The sequence below is a fragment of the Falco rusticolus genome, chromosome 5 (assembly GCF_015220075.1).
Source record: "Falco rusticolus isolate bFalRus1 chromosome 5, bFalRus1.pri, whole genome shotgun sequence".
Classification (NCBI taxonomy): Eukaryota; Metazoa; Chordata; class Aves; order Falconiformes; family Falconidae; genus Falco; species Falco rusticolus.
This window is the reverse complement of record NC_051191.1, coordinates 9,453,427-9,470,667: the sequence shown is the minus strand read 5'-3', so window position 1 is coordinate 9,470,667 and position 17,241 is coordinate 9,453,427. Positions and strand designations below refer to the sequence as shown.

The following is a 17,241-nucleotide window of genomic DNA, read 5'->3' as shown; positions in this document are numbered from 1 at the left end:
ACCATAACCCACGTAACTTGAGTGGATTAGCCTATCCTGCTTGGGTTTTCAACCCTAATTTAATTATGGGTTAAGGACAGCCAAGGAAGCTTTCCTGAAGCAAACAGTTTGCACCTCCCTAAGGCTGCTGTTCTAACTCGACAGAAATAAACACGCTTTTAGCATTTTATAAAGGAAGTTTTTAGGTCAAATTTTGCTTATTTCCTCGGATTATTTGTTTCAGATTCAAGATTGCAACAGAAGAAATTGATTAAAATGTTAAAAACCCTCCTGGATAAAAAACCCTATGGATATTGGCTTTACTGCCTTAACAGAGAAGATTAAAAAAATATCTCGTATGTGCTTTGCATTTTAGACAAGGAAAAGGTTAACATATTCCAAGAGAAGACAACAAATACGTTACAAATTATGAGAAAAGCATCTGAATTATTATGAATTGCCAGTAATCGAAACTGTTCTACAAATTCCCATTAACAAGTGATGTTTACCTTGTCGTTACTCAGAACTTTCAGTTGTCCATGCTTCCCATTGTAATCTATCGACAAGTTTTAAATAGAATGGGATGGTTATATATTCTTTGGGTTATTTCATACTTTGAGAGCCTTTCATGCCAGGGTTTTTTAAAAATGTCTAAAATAAGTAATAGGTTTATACCTACTGTAAGATGTATATGAGGATTCCTTATTTTTTAAGCATATAACAGAATGCATAGGAAAATCTCAGAGTGTCTCCTTGATCAAGTGTTTTTTTTAAAAAATCACATTAGTGGAGTGAAACCAGATTAGCTGAATGAATGTGTCCACATAAGCACTAATGTAAAAGTAATGTGGTTAGCAAAGCTACCTCCTTCCCCAGAGGTACAAATGAACTGCAAATGAGATTCACAGTAGTGTTGAGTCATAAGGATTTTTATTTCTGGCTCTTAGAGAGGTTACAATTTATAATGAAACACCCCCTCCCCAAGTTTGTAATTTTATTTGAAATACGATTATTTGTTATGACTGTGGAAACCAAAAGAGAGAACATGATCTGAAGATACTGCAGTCCAGAACACTATTTGTGAATTAAAAATCTCAGTTTAAGTACAAGACAGTATAATTTGTAAAAATGAACACTCCTGAAGCATAAATGCGAGGCAGGTTTTGAACTCTTTCAGCATATCCCCTGTGTCAATAAGTAACGTCAGTCTTAAACAGAAGAAACTTTTATGAAGGAGTAAAATTGCAAACCCACCATTAACTTGGGCCTGTGTGTTTGGCTGACCCTGTAGAATCTGAAATATTTGAGCATAGTTCCTGTATCTGAAAAAACAGTCTCTTGTTCTCGTTATTATCATTTTAAATCATGCTAGATCGTTAATCTAATAAAGCCTCTCCTTCTGCAATTGCCTGTAGGGGAAAATTTTAATTCAACTTTGAATAAATTTTGAGATTCTCAGCTGAAAGGCATTATCTAATGCCAACATATTGCCTTCTTTTCCTATGAGACAAATATGAATCTTGCATGTTAGCTTGTTAACTCAGACTGACATAGAAAATGTAAGTTGTCTAGTTCAAAGATCGGGCAAAGATTAAGCATGCGATGTTTCTGAAAAGAAGAATTAGAACTTAACTGGCATAATCACACTAACTACATTGGAAGTCTGTTATTAAGGTTGTAAAATTCAACTTGTTAACATGATGAAACTCCAGCAGTAAGGATGAATACATTCTTTTGTCCTTTCATTTCCCCTCCTTTTGTGCTCTATATGGCACTGTGCTTAAATATCTGGCCACATACTAAAAATAAAATATGAAATAGTAAAATAAATATAATAAACAAAAACCTCCCAGCCTTTTTCACTGCTCAGGATAGGAGCAGCTGCCATCCAGGTCTTCAACACTATTTTCTCCTACAGTGTGTTTCATTGCAAGTTACACGAACAGTGCTTTATAGAGAGAACAGAGTTTGCTTTTCCACCTCGTGCAGGTTCACCAGGGAGCTGCAGAGCCTGGCACTGTAATAACGCTGCCCAGCAGAGCACAAGCCTTTGGCCATGCCCTGAGTGAGAGAACTGACCATGCCTCACTTTCCCCAGCTCGGGAGGTGTGTAGAAACCTTTGCCACCAGTTGCTTCCTGAGATCTACCTTCAAAGGCGTACAGCAGCGGGGGGTGGTATTATTCTCCCTTGATAACATGGGTACTGAAGCACTAAAAAATTTAGGCTTCAGGTATTAAGATCTAACTTTTACGATATTTGGACTCTTAACAGCACCATGTATATTTACAGCCCAGTTTCCACGAATTTCAGCTCATAGCTGTTCATGTTGGGTGCCTCTATGCAATCAGACTCCAGTTTATCAAACTGGGCACAGGAAATAAATAACAGACCACCGGCTACTACAGGTGAAAACATTTCAGTCTCTTACAGGCAGGTCCTTCCGTGTAGAACAAATGGAGACAAAAGCCAGGATCTTCCAGGCATCAATAACCCCCACAACATATTCCTCTGCCTTCTTGTAACACTGTCTATCACCCACTGCATGTTTCCAGCCTCCTCACAAATGAGGATTTATCTGACAACACAGTATTAGTTTAGAACCAGAATACCTTTAATCTCTGTGGTGAAGCAGGTGGGAATCCCTCTCAGAAAAATAGCAAATAGCCACTTAATACTCAAACGTACCCACGAAGTCAAGAGAAGGCTGCAGAGAGTGCCTGGATGGCTTTTCACAACATCGATGGTTCCTGACTGTACACCTCAATGATTCTTCTAGCAGGTGTTTTTTTCTCCCCAAACAAATACCCTCTTCCTTCCTGTCACTGCAACTCCAGTGCCATCATACAGTATTTCATCAACCTCTTCAACGGTTATTGGAAGAATTATTAATCTTTTATTTCATTTCACATATATTTATGGTGGAGGACTGCACACAGCCCTTCCCCGGTGCCCTAACTTTTCATGACAAATGTGTAGGTAATGATCATTATGGCTAATGGCTATAAAGACAGGGAAATGATGACTGACCTTGAGCATGTTTGGTGGGAAGAACAACAGTATTTGCCTGAAGAATAGTGACAGCAGTGACCCTGAAGTAAAATGAAGAAGTAAACAACGGTGCCAGAACATGAGGATTCGAGATCAATGTGAGAAAGTAACCAGCAGCAGCAGATGAAAGCGATAATGACTGTATTAAATTATTGAAAGTAATATTTGATTGTGCAATCCATTTATTGCTTAGACAAGAAGACTAGTGATGTAAACCAGTACAGAAAAGTAAACTGGAGGTTAGGAAGACCCTCTAAAAACCCCAGAAGAACATTTGCCAGCTAAGAAAGCCTCTGGGTAAAGCAGGAGCCTGACGGGAGGCAGCATTGGAGCCTTGTCCTTGTTGCTGGACTCCGGTCAAAATAAGTTGCATGCTATACCCTAACTGGGGTTGCAGACAGCAACATTACCAGTGACCTGATATAAAAATAAGGACTTCTCCCAGTCACCTGTTGGGATAGGTGCATGGGAGCACAACATCCCTGATGCAGCTCTAGTGTGGAGTACACACCTGAGCCAGGTCATGTGCTAGTTAGGTGCATCTGTTGTGTATTATTAACTACCGATGTTATTCAAGTCATCCCATCCCCATGGCTGCCTTTTGACAAACCTCTGAAGAAGGCAGGCAGATCCTGCCACCCCTGCAGCATTCGGTGCTTCAGCCGGCTGAGTACCTTCCAGCAGCACGAGACTGAAACCATGGGAGGGGAGTGAATCTAGACAAGGGTGTGCCACAATTACCAAACCATTTCAGAGGTGTTTGATGAGTGGAAATGAATGGGGCGGGGGGGGGGACTGACAGGAGAACATCATGCTTTAGTACAGACAAGCACTTTTCTCTCCTCCCTGCATTGTCTCCACTCCAACTTACGTCAGCCTGGTCTTCCTGCTCTCTCCTGCCACATTATCCCATTTCTCTTATTAATGTATTTGCAACCCTACTTCTCAGTTTTCACATCCCAGTCCCAGTCTCCCAGCACAGTACCTCCAGTTCCCCTGTTGGCTCCACGACGGGTCTCCCCCTCTTTCCTTGCAGCTCCTAGTCACCAGCCACAGGTTTCCAGCCAGCAAATCTCATTGCTACAGTCCTGATCATTTGTGTCCAAGTTTACCAAAACCAAAACAAGGGCTGAGGTTGGAATTTTCAGCTGAATCAATTACTGCTTTGCCAAAATTTAAATGAGTTTGTTTTTGTTTTTTTTTTTTAAACCCCACAGTATCAAATATAGGCAATTTTGGCAATTACTGGCTGTATACAATGAGCAGAATATTAACAGGAGATTATAAAGCAATCTAAATAGTATGGCCACTACATTAATTCTACATTAACATGTTGAATATTCCTCTTTTTTACTTCTACTTAATTCAGAAGAAGATAGAAGGATGGAAAACAGTCCTGGTGATTGCTTTATAACAACAGATACAGCCTTGCTTACTGTGTGCAACACTACCTGTTTTTGCAGTTGGGCTGAGGAATAGTGGTGGCAGTGGGCTAGAGGAGCTGTCTTTATGAATAGACTATTCCATATAGTTTCAGTGTTAGACAGAAAAAACATCCTTGAACTGGTAGTCGTACACAAATTCCTTTCAAGAGAAATACCATACAACAGACAGAAAGAAAAAGGGAGACTATGTTGCAAGTACCATCACATTTAGGTATATAATTAACCCTATTTTAATGGAAAAATATGTTTCTCCTAAATATAAACTTTTTTTTCCAAAGTGCTATTAACTGTAACATTCAAAACCAGTTTCTAGATGACACTGTACTCTTAGTTCTGCATTTCAGTTAGATCATCACCTGTTTTTACACGTCACTGAACAACTGAAATGAATGTTATTCCTGATTATTCCAAGCTTTATGTATAAAATGAGGATATAACACAATGCTGTACTATAGGAACTGTTGTACACATTTATAATATTTTACAAACTTTAGGTTTTTAGATACATATGATTAAACACACGGTGAGGCAAAATAATAAAATACAGGCACCCAGGAAATAGCCACTTACCCACAGTGCTTCATGTGAGGTGGTTTATCCATTCTCACCGCCAGTTTAATTTTCAAATCACTGTCCTGGCTGTTTTTGGGAACTATCATTTTATGCAGATCAGGTGACTTTGGGCTATTGGATGTTGGATACAACACTACCTGCAAGTCATAAAATAAAAACTTCAATGGGTTGATGCAAAAAAAAAAATCTGGTAGTTTTTAATGGAAACTTCTAAGCAGTGAAGATTCTTGTGGCATCTCCTCCAGTCTGAAAGATGACTAAAAAAGGTTTCAGAAATCTAATAAACAAGTTGAGTCAATCTTATTGTAATAGATAAATTTCCAAAACAAACTCACGCACTTCTTACATTTTACTATTATGAGTTAATAAAATTTCCCTCCTCTGTTCATTCTGAATTAACAGTTTCAAACAAAAAGGAATAGTTGATACTTGAAAATGGTCATGTACAATCAAACAAGAACCTATATTTTTACATTACTCAGTGTTCTGCTGGAAACATCCAATTGAAACCAGGTGCTGCAGCATGACCCCTCCAGCAGTGACATAGCTTGAGGGAAGAAAACCAAAACATGCTCTTTCTTACCAACCCCACTTTTTGATCAACAGCATTAATAAAAGCCAATTATAGTAAAAATCACAGAAATTGGGGATTTCAAAACATCTTTGCTGCAAATGGAGTATAATAAATGTAAGATACTGTATGCAGTTCACATGTGATATGACACAAACCTTTTGTTTAATTTACAGTGGTAGACACATAAAAAGATACAAGATACAATGATTTTTCAATATTTAATTTTAAGAAAATTGCTATAAGTTTCTTGAGAGTTTTACTAGGTAACCATTATTTTAGATTAATATAGTCAAAACCTGTTAAATATTTATTTATTTGCCATCCAGAAAGTTACCCGTTTATAGACAGTACAATTAAATATTACTTCATGAAATTCTTATACACAGTCACACATTCAGCAGTTATATGCTGCTGAAACATGATTTCCTTTCATTGTTATTATAAGCATTACTTCTGAATCAATTTAGACTCTAAAATATGCTAAACATGCTATCTGGGAGACTGTCATAACGTTCACTGTGTTCTGAATTACCACTATCATGAAGCAGTATTTCAAAAGTAACCACACTCTATAAAGCAGCGTTCTTCACATTTTATTTCTTGAAAACAAAAATTAATCATAATGTTAACCATCAAGTTAATTTCTTATACATCGTACTTTTGCCTTGTGTCACGTCTATAAAACAATATATTCTCCTCTGCATTATTAGCAAAGTTAAATCAAGGATCTGAGTAAGAATCTCCAAGCGAGCATAAATCTAACAGATGTTATTAAGCCAAAAATATTACAATAGTGTCATTCAGATCTAATCATCTGAAAGATGACGTAAACTGAAGGCCTTGTTTCTCATCTCAATATTTTGCAGAAACACATTCCTGCATCCTGTTAATATTAGGAGCTCTAGTGAAGCAGAGAAATATGATGCATCACTCCTAATCAAGTGTGTAACCTTTGTAACACCGTTGGGAGAAATAACCTGTCAGATCCATTGAATACATTCAGTACCATTTAGAGGGGTAACAGAAGAATTGGTATATACTGGTTTTAATAAATCAGGAGGCTATTTTTATTTTTCTTTTTGCAAATGCATAGCAAATACCATTTATAACAGAGCTTATTCCTTCTTTCCCAAGAAACAATCTGATTTTCATTTTGAGTAAAGCCTTCCCATAAAAAAAACATTTAAAAGCATGAGTATGGCAACCTCTGGTGCATCAGACAGAAAAAAATATTTAGCTTGTTTATATTTTTCAATGCAAGAATATATAAACATAATTATTACTCATTTCTTGCATTTAATCACTTGGCATTCACGTAGGACTGTAGGTGATGTTACAAATTTTTCCTTTTCTACAGGCTGCAGTTCCTGTTGTCCTGTAACAGCTTATTACAGCTCGTGTATCTCAAGTGACATCTTTCTCCTGTCAACTTCTTGAGTTTTTAGAATGCTGATGAAAATACAAGCAGATAAGTATATCATTAATTCATAACTTCAGTACTGACAATTCCTCTTCTGAATTTTTAAAGAGGTATTTTGGAGCTTTGTTTTCAAAGCTCACACAATGTGTAAGTATCTAGCAGAATATTTAAGTATGCACTGTCTTGTGTTTGTATTACACTTTGTCATGCCTTCCAGCTCTAAACAATGAGAGCTAAATGAGTTTTGTCGTCAAACTTTTTATCGTTACACATAAACACACGTACACACATGCATACAAAGCATTTGACAGGCATTATTACCTTCACAACTTTCATGCTAGAATTGCCCTTAAGGGCAATGCTAACCATTGTGTACCATATCATCAGGTGGCACAAACTGTGAGCTCCCACGAAATCACTGAAACCAAAATACTGGGCAAATGTTCCTTGATAGGAAAAGTAAAAAGTTGCTGAAATTTATATTAAAAGCATTGTCTCCGCTATGGTGCACTGTACTGCAATGTCATTGCTATTGTCCATGGAGAAATTTTCTAGGCTATTCTGTCTCAGATTTCCTTTTAGCACTGCTTAAGGGATTTAATTCTTCTAGTGGTTTTTCTATAATCTACTTTAAGAAATAAAATGGTATCAACTCATATGTCTTCTCTGGGGGATATACTCTTCCACTATGCCTAAAACTGCTAAAATCTTCCACCAAATTCCTACTACAGCATACATTTAATAATTGATTTTTATTTTTTTGTTGTTTAATTTACTTTATCTTGTTCTTATACCTGTGAATATCACCATAGTAGATTATTCAGCAGCAGCACAGAGAACCGAGTTGTTAGTCTAGGACAATGCTTCCAATACGTAAACTAACAGCTGATCTACATTAAAAACTGTAACGAACTATTAATGACCAGAATGCTACACAACAAACATAGCTGCTGTGTATCGCGTTGCTTCAGCTGACTTAATGCAAATTAATAGTATCAGAACAGTGTGAGTTGCAATAATTCAGTAAATTCAATCAACCTGTGATGATTAAAAATGCTTGACCATGTGGTCTGATGGTATGTGGTATTAGATTTCCTCAGACCAAACTGTAACTGAAAAAGTGGCAAGCTCACTTGATGCCTCTTCTCATTCAGATGTAAAATAAACAGAAATCTTTAATATTATAGAGCAACACATTTATGGATTCGTGCAAGATGATGTTCTCAAAACACGGTTTCCTAATTGTGAATGACTGAAAATGTTTCTCTCCTGGGCTTAAAATATGACAGGTTGAAAGACACAAAGCTAATACCATTTGACAAATTAACTACCCATCATTTCTTGTGATTCAGTTATGTATTTAAGTCTTCAGCTGGATCACAATAGAAGAAATTATTTGAAGCACACCTGAGCCAAAAGTCAATCCAGCCAAGCAATTACTAACTCTCCTCTATTTTTGGCACATTGATCACACCTTCTTTTAAAGGTACGAAAGAAAAGTTGAGTTGTCCAAAATACTTGAAGGCTTGAACAAACCAAACGTGGGACAATCTTGCTTTCCCAGAGCAGATATCCAAGCAGAAGGTTCAGAGTCAAAAGCAACTGTGCAGAAATACCTCCTATCAGCACCCCCATGTTTAGATAAAGCTCTCAAGCTAACCATCCCTGGCCGCTGTTGTCCTGTTGTCAAAAGAAAATGCAGCCTTCAAAAGGGACAAACAAAGCTAAGAGGCAAGGAGTCTGGTAAGCTGTAAGCACACTTGAGAAAAGTCAAAATAATCTCTCCTTTTCCCCCCAGTCCCCACTTGTGGCTGAGTTGAGTTTCAGCCAACTCCTGTCCTTGCATCCTGGCTGCTCCCCCTCCCCTACTTCCACCCACAAACATGATGTTCAAGAGTTGAACCCAAAGGCTGGAGTTACCCACTCTTTTGACCCAAGTATTTGAAACGAGATAGATTTTACAAGTTGTGGTGGTCTAAGACATGTTTTGAGATCTCAGACCTTGGGCACCAGACCTTGGTAAACATGGTAAGTCTGAGCAGACTATGCTGAGTTTTGGCTCACTGTCACAAGCAAAAAAGATGAAAGTGAAGGTCTGCAGCTGCTCCTTAACGCCCTGACTGGGAGGCAGATGACACTTAACATGCTATTACAAAAACCCCTTCTCTCTCCAGTATAGCTTACACCACAGAACTTTAAAAGAAATAAAGATGCAGCCCATCAACAACCTCTTCTTCACAACACAGTCTGGGCTATCTTCCAAAAGCAAACCAAACCCTCAGCCTGGGAGGTGCCTAGTGCCTGGGGCTGCCCTGTTGTCCCTCACCCTGCTCTGCTTCCTGCAGCCCTAGGGAGCCGCTGCTGCTTCTGGCACCCAGCTCCCTCTTCTTTCTTCCAACCACATGGCCCCCAACAGGAAAGCCACAAGATTTTATGAGAAAAAAGCTCCCCCACCTGATGTGCTCTGGGGGAGCACAAATGGTGCTACAAATGATTGTTTTCTGCCATTGACCCAAAACACATTTTCTTTTAATCTTATTTCATACCTACTAGGATGAAAAATTTTAGCCTCAACACTTAAGGTCTGCCTAAGTTACAAGCAATTGAGGACTGAATCTTATGTCACACGGCCTTGATCATGAACAGCACTGTGAGCTCTGTTCAGAATAAACAATACACTCATGGTCATGCAAGTAACCCCAGGAGGAACTGGAGAAACCAGTTCTCTAACTCCCGTGCTCCACCAGAGACACTTCTAACTCAATTTGTAATTATTTTAAACTATGTAAGCCAACAAGCACCCAACATGTAAGATCATATGCTCCCTCAAGTGCGTTTCTTGAAGCTTCAGGCAACAGCACTAATCCATTCTATGGAAGGCTTTTTCTTTCATGTTTTAAAATGCAGTAATTTGAAAAAACACCACTGCAAGCAGAGCAGCCAGGCAGATGTTCTGTTATGAAATAAGCACCCATTAAGTGGCACATGCAAGTTTATGCTGCTGGTCATTGTCTGAGCAAAGATCATAGGAGAATTTCCTAGTTAAATACATGTTGTTATACTGATTTGAAAATAGGCTTATACACCAAAAATTATCGCAGCTGGTTTGGGATAGGAAAGAGATACCTAGTAACAGCGTAGAGGCCCTTTAATGCTCTGCTGTTTGTGTAACTATGGCCCCAGCTTTACTTAGGGGACACTTAAATAATTTTTGACAGAAATGTCTACTGACTCAGGTCACCTTCTCCCCTAACTTGAAAGTCTGGAGCTGTTCTGAGCTATGTCAGCACCTTGCCCAAAGACAGGTTAATGTCAGAAAGCCAGAAGCTGGTGTCAGTGTGACAAGAAATGAAGTTCCCTTGAACACCCCAGCAGCAGCCTGCCAGCACAGCACTGCACTCATGTCCTCTTGAGCATTAAGTCATGATGCGCTGCTGCCGGGAGGATGAGGCAAAAGAAGGGAAGGGACAAGGTTGGAGGTAGAAATGGGAAAAGGAGATGGCTCTCTTGCAAGTAACTCCCTTAGAAAAGTTCTCACCTAGGGAGCACCTAAAGAAAGGGTTAATAACAGCTTGATCAGCAAGGGAATTTATAAGTGCTCTACATGCGTTCCGTCATTTCACCTACTGAGTGATCTCTTGCTTTTCAGCTATGACTGTATTACAGCTGAAAAACTGAGACAAGGCTTTGGTTAACAGGTGCTTAAAAAGAAACAAATACCAAACAGAAAAACTGAACAGGTGCATGGTGAGAGAGCTACCTAAAACACTTGTTGCCAAAAAAATGGGAAGACTTTGCAATTTATGCAATCGATGGACCTCTGCTGATGCTGCCAGCTGAACACTTACCTTAATGGAACTTAGCAATTGATAAAAGTTGTCTTTTAAGTCCTTGCCAAGGAGCCTCTCTCCCAAATCTGACAGCACACATGCCTGAATGAAAAATTTCAATACATTTCTCAAGAATTTCTGACGAGAGGCAATCTCAGAGAAGCTACTGAGAAAACCCCTATTAGTGTGGGAACAGTAACACTCAGCCAGATATAGCAGGGTGCTGACAGGCAGGTTGCTCTGGGAGCAAGAGAAAAAGCGGGAATGGAAGTAATCTCTTACCATTTTCCAAAATTAAAAAAAGACAGAAAAACTCAGACTTGCAAAACCTCAGTCATTTCAAAATGTGATGGAAAAACACATTCCCCAGGATGCAGGCTTTAAATTAACGTATTCACAGTATGAAATTGTCTCTGCTCAGCAGCTCTTTGAACACAGCACAGAAGATAAACAAAATGCCCTATGCAGTCGGAATTCAGAAACCAGGCAATCTTGCGAGTATGGGTACGTAGCTGGTACAGCTATTTTATAATGTCTTTAAATCAAACCCTGAGTAACAGCAACAAAGGGAAAAAAAACCCCAAACAACCCATGAAACTGCACAACTAATTATTGCTGGCTGCAGCTGACTGTGACAAGCAGGTTGTGAGACAACAGTTCCCTTTTAATTCAATAGTCAGAGCGACAAGACTGAAATATTCTTATATTCAAAAAGTATCAGCAAAGACCACTTGCTGTTCTCACATTGTATTCACATGTGTGTTAAGCAAGCACAATGATTGTCACTTTGAATTACTAGGTTTGAACATCTTCGTACACAAGGTACTGAACAAGAAAAAGTGGTGTCAGATCCTTGAGTTTCAGAAACCACCAGGCTGATGTTTCAGAAGTATTTACTCCAAACTCTGAAGGCTTCTTCACGCTTCCTTAGTTGTTGCACATACAAATGCAAACACCAACTCTGCATTCTGTATGCACATACAGAAATTATTGAAGTGGCCAGATCAGCATCAGTCACATAAAAACTGTACCACACTTTTCAAAGGTATTTGAATAAATTAAGTTCTTCACATTTCCTCATTAGAAGAGACGTAACCTCGCAGATGCAGCCTGACTCACTTTATAGAAGTTAAATTCAGTGGTTCACTGTATGCAAAGGTCTACATGACCACAGACACAGACCACAAGTCCAGAAGCTCACGTTCTGCAGAAAGCAAATCCAAATAACATCCTATCCCCTCCTGCGCAGCACACATCTCTGTTTTTTCTTTCAGTGGAAAACTGGGTTTGTCCAACCCTCCTCCAGTTTGTAGAGAACAGAGAATGAAGTTTAAGATTTGTTTTTTGTTTGAAAACACTTCAAGCGGTCAGCAGGGAGCCAGAAGAATATCCCCCAGCCTGTAAAATCTTCCCTTGGCATTCATGACTGGATTTGTTTGGGTTTTTTTCCAAGGAAGAGAGCAATGTCAGACAATCGACATAAGTACTACTTCGTTTCAGTTAAGCACATCTTAAAGGCCTTGAAGGGAGATGTTAAGTACAGACAACAACCCTTCTGTCACTTGGTGCCTCACCTAGTGACTTGTGCAGCAGAGGATGAGCAGCCTCCAGCCTCTGCTTCCCAACTGGGAGTTATAAAGCTGTAAGTATGGTCTGCCCTCTCTCCTGAAAGCACAAGCCTGCATCCCTTCTGCTTCACCATGAGCTATTTACTTCTGGAAATCAGCAGCGTCTTCTGAAACCGAGGATCTGTAGTGCTGGGATCAGGGTCTACATCTGAAGTTAGTAAGTGTGAGAGACTGCCATGCACCGATGGCAGCAGTGGAAACACCTTCTCCTCTACAGGTCTGGGGAAACCTTTGCTGGCTCCCCATTTCACACCTTAGATGTGTTTTCATAAAAGCTGATCCCTTAGTACCAAACAAACCCCTTTGGTATGTGATGGAAGTTCCAAATTCAGATCACGTACCTTGATGCTGCCTTCTATTTCTAATTAAAGATTAAACAGAACAAAACCTGCGCAATAACTGCAGGGTATGGGAAATGCAAGCTTCAATAATGTAGAAAAGTGGTATCAGGTCAAGACACATGCTTTGAAGAAAGTCCTTGACAGATGAGAATTAATGCCCACAGTAGGCATACCTCAGAAGGGGCAGGTTTGAGTTGAATTTTTAAGTACAGAAAAATACCAGCAGAAGTATCTTCAGGACTTTTCAGAGCAAAAGCAAACCCAGCTGAATCAGCTGCACTCCTGCAAGTCACTGCAGTGTACTAACCAGGCTTAAAGTTGCCAAACTTTATTAGAATTAAACTTATCCAGTGGGATCCTGCATCTTTCCAAAGGCTACCTGAATTTAAATCTCTCAAACCTGAAAATGAAGACAACGACAAAACAAGCCTTTGAAAGCTAAAACGTATACCATGAGAGTACACAGTACCTTAAAACTGTTTTGTTAAAACTCTGTAAAATATTCTCCCAATCTCTCCTGGAGTGAGCAACCACCACTCCCAAATACTGTGGTTAAACCAGAGAGGTAAGGTGGCAGATTCCCCCCTCTCCTAAGTTCATCACCTACCACCATCAGCAGGAAGGTGTCTGCCAGCAGCCCCGGGTATTGCCGGACCTGGGAGGTGCAGGACAGATGCCCAAACAGGCTGATGCACCCCATAAGCCAGCGTAGCCTTTTTCCTGTTATTTTCCACTGCTAAGGACCATGTGCTGTACACAAGGTCATTGTGGGAGATTTAGCTTTTACTGACAACATACCACATCTCGAACACGGGGAAAAGTCTCCCTTAAAAGAAAAAGAAAAAGCTGTTTGGTACAGCTGCGGCAGAGCAGGTGCCATACCAAATACCTTATAACATTCTATGGCATGTTTTATCAATAGTTACATTTCTGCACATCATTTCTCACATATTTCTCATGTCTACACATAATACTCACTCTTCCCAGTTCCTTATCTTCAAGTGCCAGCACCCCAGTGCTTTCTGTAAAGAGTTTTACTTTGACAACAGGCCGAGGGTGAGTAGTGGTGAAATCCCCTTGAGTTCCCCATCTGCAATAAATAAAAGAACATAATTTAACTGGGGCTGAGGACAGACCTGAGTGTGGTAGGACTGTATTTATTGATGCACTAATAGAACTTAACTTCCAAAGTTTTGGGGGGCCAGGGTGGAAGAGAGAGGGGAGGTACATTTCTGAGCATCCAAGAGTAAATATATAGATGGGAAAACTGGCTTTTCTCTGTGATGAGACAAATCAGGATTTTTCTGTATGGCTTTTGTAATGAAAAATCAATCACAAGTTTGCTAATGGCAAACCCGAAAGAACTCAAATTATGTCCTTATAGGGAAAAGCAAGAAAGCAAAACCAAGCAACAAAGCACAAAGAGATCTTTTTTTCTATTAAATATGATGTTCACTACCTTGCACATACAAGTTTAATACAACAAAGAATCATGTCTCGATTCTAAAAATAAATAAATATTATGTTTAACTTCAGGAGACCAAACTATGCAGAAAGGGAGAGACTTGAGCAGAGTAAAAACCTTATGTTTTATGAGATGTTACAACTTAATACAAGCACATAGGAAAAATGTAAACACAAATGCAAAAATGGAAAAAAAATATGTTATTTATCAGTGTGACTATAGCTCTGCAAGATAATTACTGCCACAAGGCTTCATGCTTTTAGAGAACCTAAATTAGGCAGACGAACTTCTAGCTGTTAATCTCTTATCTCAATTAAGACACTTAATTTGTCAGCCTCCCCCCTTGTCCCCGATAGGCTGGTGGTACAAAAAAAAGGAAAGTTATAAGAATTAGATTGCAAAAGAAAAAGGAAAGTTATAAGAATTAGATTACAACTTCCTCCGACAAGCTATTCCGTTTTCTTAAACAATTGGATGGTACTCATTGCATTGATGATACTGGTTCTGTTTGTGCTACTAGGCACAAACAAAATGCAAAAAGTAAGTGCAGCTCCAGTTTCTCTTAATTTTGTTCCACTACTTGAGATATTACCATTAGTAGAAACTAAACAAATAAAGAAAAGCGGCGACCTTAACAGTATGCTCTAGAAAAGGATGTATTATACAAGCTAAAATCTTAGGGCCTCATTTACAAAAAGCAGTATTTTGTTTTCCATGTTCAAGAATAATTTACACAGTCTCTCCATTGTTGGAAAATCAACATATAGTAGTAATCCTCCAGCAAAGTAATCTAACAGGTAAAAGAAAATCCTTCAACTAATGTGAGTTACAGGCTTTAAGACAAAGTCTAGGAAGTAATATGTAACTGAAACCGAAGTGTTTTAGGAAAGTGGTGGTTCTGTATAAACCGGTCCTACAGGTGGCTGAACACATGCTGGACCATGAAAGTGGGGTTCACTGAAAATTAACCAAATCTCATGTTAGATTCTGTCTTTGCTTTGTCTCCATTAGATAGATGCTCACTCTATTTGTCTGTGGAGGATGTAGCCTCAGCCTCAGCCAAAGTGGTAACTGAAACAGGGGCTCTGACAAGAAATTACCTTCCTGAGGGGGAGAAAACCTATTCTGTGACCTGATGATCGATGCTGCAGCTGCAGGACAAGACAATGCCTGGCACTGCTGCTCTTCCCAGCAGTGGTCCCAAAGGTAGGTTTTGTCACAATACAGAAATGAGATTTCCAAGGAGAAAGCATCTGCATAAAGGATGAAATAGTTGTATCTGCAGTCTCCCCACCTGGATCCCACTATTCAGGAAGAATGCTGCCTTGCAATCGCAAACACGAGCTAAGCACTTTGTTAGCTGCACACTCTCTCTTGGGCACCACGACATACTTGTCCCTGAGCTTCCAGAAGCCTTGAACGGTGCATGCTGCAATGGACAGGACCACCCAAATACTCAAGAGAAACTACTGAAATAACAAAAGGAAACAAAAGCCTCTCTACAAATATCTAGCGCCAGCATTAGCTCACAGACAGAAGAAAAGAAATCAGAAGAAATCACGCTGACTAAAGGGAAGAGACCCAGCCTGTTCAACAAAGAGAACATTACTGGTGCCAGCTCAGCTGCTGCAAGCTGAGCAGCAGGTACGCACCGCTGCATGCGCTGGGGTCTGCACACCCCAGCATCTGGTCCCAGGACCTCCCCAGAAGTAGTGCAGCTTCCTCTGGAGCCACACACAGCCAGGCTCCTTTTCTGCAGAACACAGCAGGGAGGGACAGGGCACACACGAGCCTCACCCAGGGAGCCTGGCAGAATTTGTTGTTTCTCCAGTTTAGATGCACCATGACAGACTTATGTGGATGGGACTAACACGGTGTCATCCACCTGCTGGCAATCATGTCATGCTAGAAACGATCTTTAACATCACATCTGAACACTAGCCTTGACTGAAATCTATCTCCCGCTTGTTCCATTGTTCTATCTGCAATATAAGTGAAAATACTGGGCTAAAAAGCAATGGTCTGAATCAATTCCTAAAGCTTAATGCTCACAGTGGAAACATTCCACGCATTGATCTTCACACTCCTGGCTGATCAGGACTTCAGCTGACTCTCATAGTCTCTTAAGACCATGTCTTTGGAAGTTAATTATCTGGTAGAGCAGACGGTCACAGACTTTACTGTCTAGACTTTAATATCATTCCTCATGAAACAGCACGTGAGGAATCGTGTTCTGTTAGAAAAGGCAAATCCAAGATTGTATTCTTTAGCATTACGTTTACTTGCGGGCATCTGATATTCCTCTCTGCTAACAATATTACAGTGAACTACACAAGGCTCATAGTTCATCTTTTTATTCCTTGTGGATTACCAGAACACGAGCCCTGTTTCTTTGGAGCTTTGTGTTGTTGCAGAGGTATTGCTTCATACCGTTTGAAATCAGAAGCTGGGTGAAAGCAACCAAAATAGAAGTGGTATCATGTTCATTTCAGTATGCTTTTCCAATAATGAACATGGGTATGAGAGACCCAATAATCCAGACAGAAACCGAGTTTATCTCTATGCTGTACATTTAAAAGCACACTATTATGCTATTATGCATGCTGTTAATGCATTAGGCATTAAGTGAAGCAGAAGTCAGAAATTACAGCATAATCAAAATGTATAATATTGAACTCCCAGCTGTAGGCTAACCCATATGAACACTGCTTCTAATAACAACTGGCAATTTGCATTTTTCCGTTTTGTCAGTACAAATGAAATGTAGTTACAAAAGTGGCCTTACTGTCTGTATTTTGCAGCAGCCGCTAACAAACTTTTGTCTTGTTAAAAATAAAACTCTGAGCTGTAAAGATTGTGCCAGGAATATAATGAGGTACCAGGCACTCAACATTTATTAAGGGTGATCCAAAACAAGGGGTAGATTGAATAAAGCA

General features: G+C 39.6%; 1 protein-coding gene across 1 annotated transcript in view; it reads right to left on the bottom strand.

Annotated features, from left to right (window-relative positions):
- CADPS2 (calcium dependent secretion activator 2) overlaps positions 1 to 17,241 on the bottom strand; it is a 323,439-nt gene that overhangs the window by 149,833 nt on the left and 156,365 nt on the right. Inside the window, exons 7-8 of the mRNA XM_037389390.1 lie at positions 13,819 to 13,930; positions 5,045 to 5,184 (exon numbers count right to left, since the gene is read on the bottom strand). Coding sequence (XP_037245287.1) covers positions 5,045 to 5,184; positions 13,819 to 13,930 — 252 coding nt within the window. The remainder of the gene's footprint in view (positions 1 to 5,044; positions 5,185 to 13,818; positions 13,931 to 17,241) is intronic.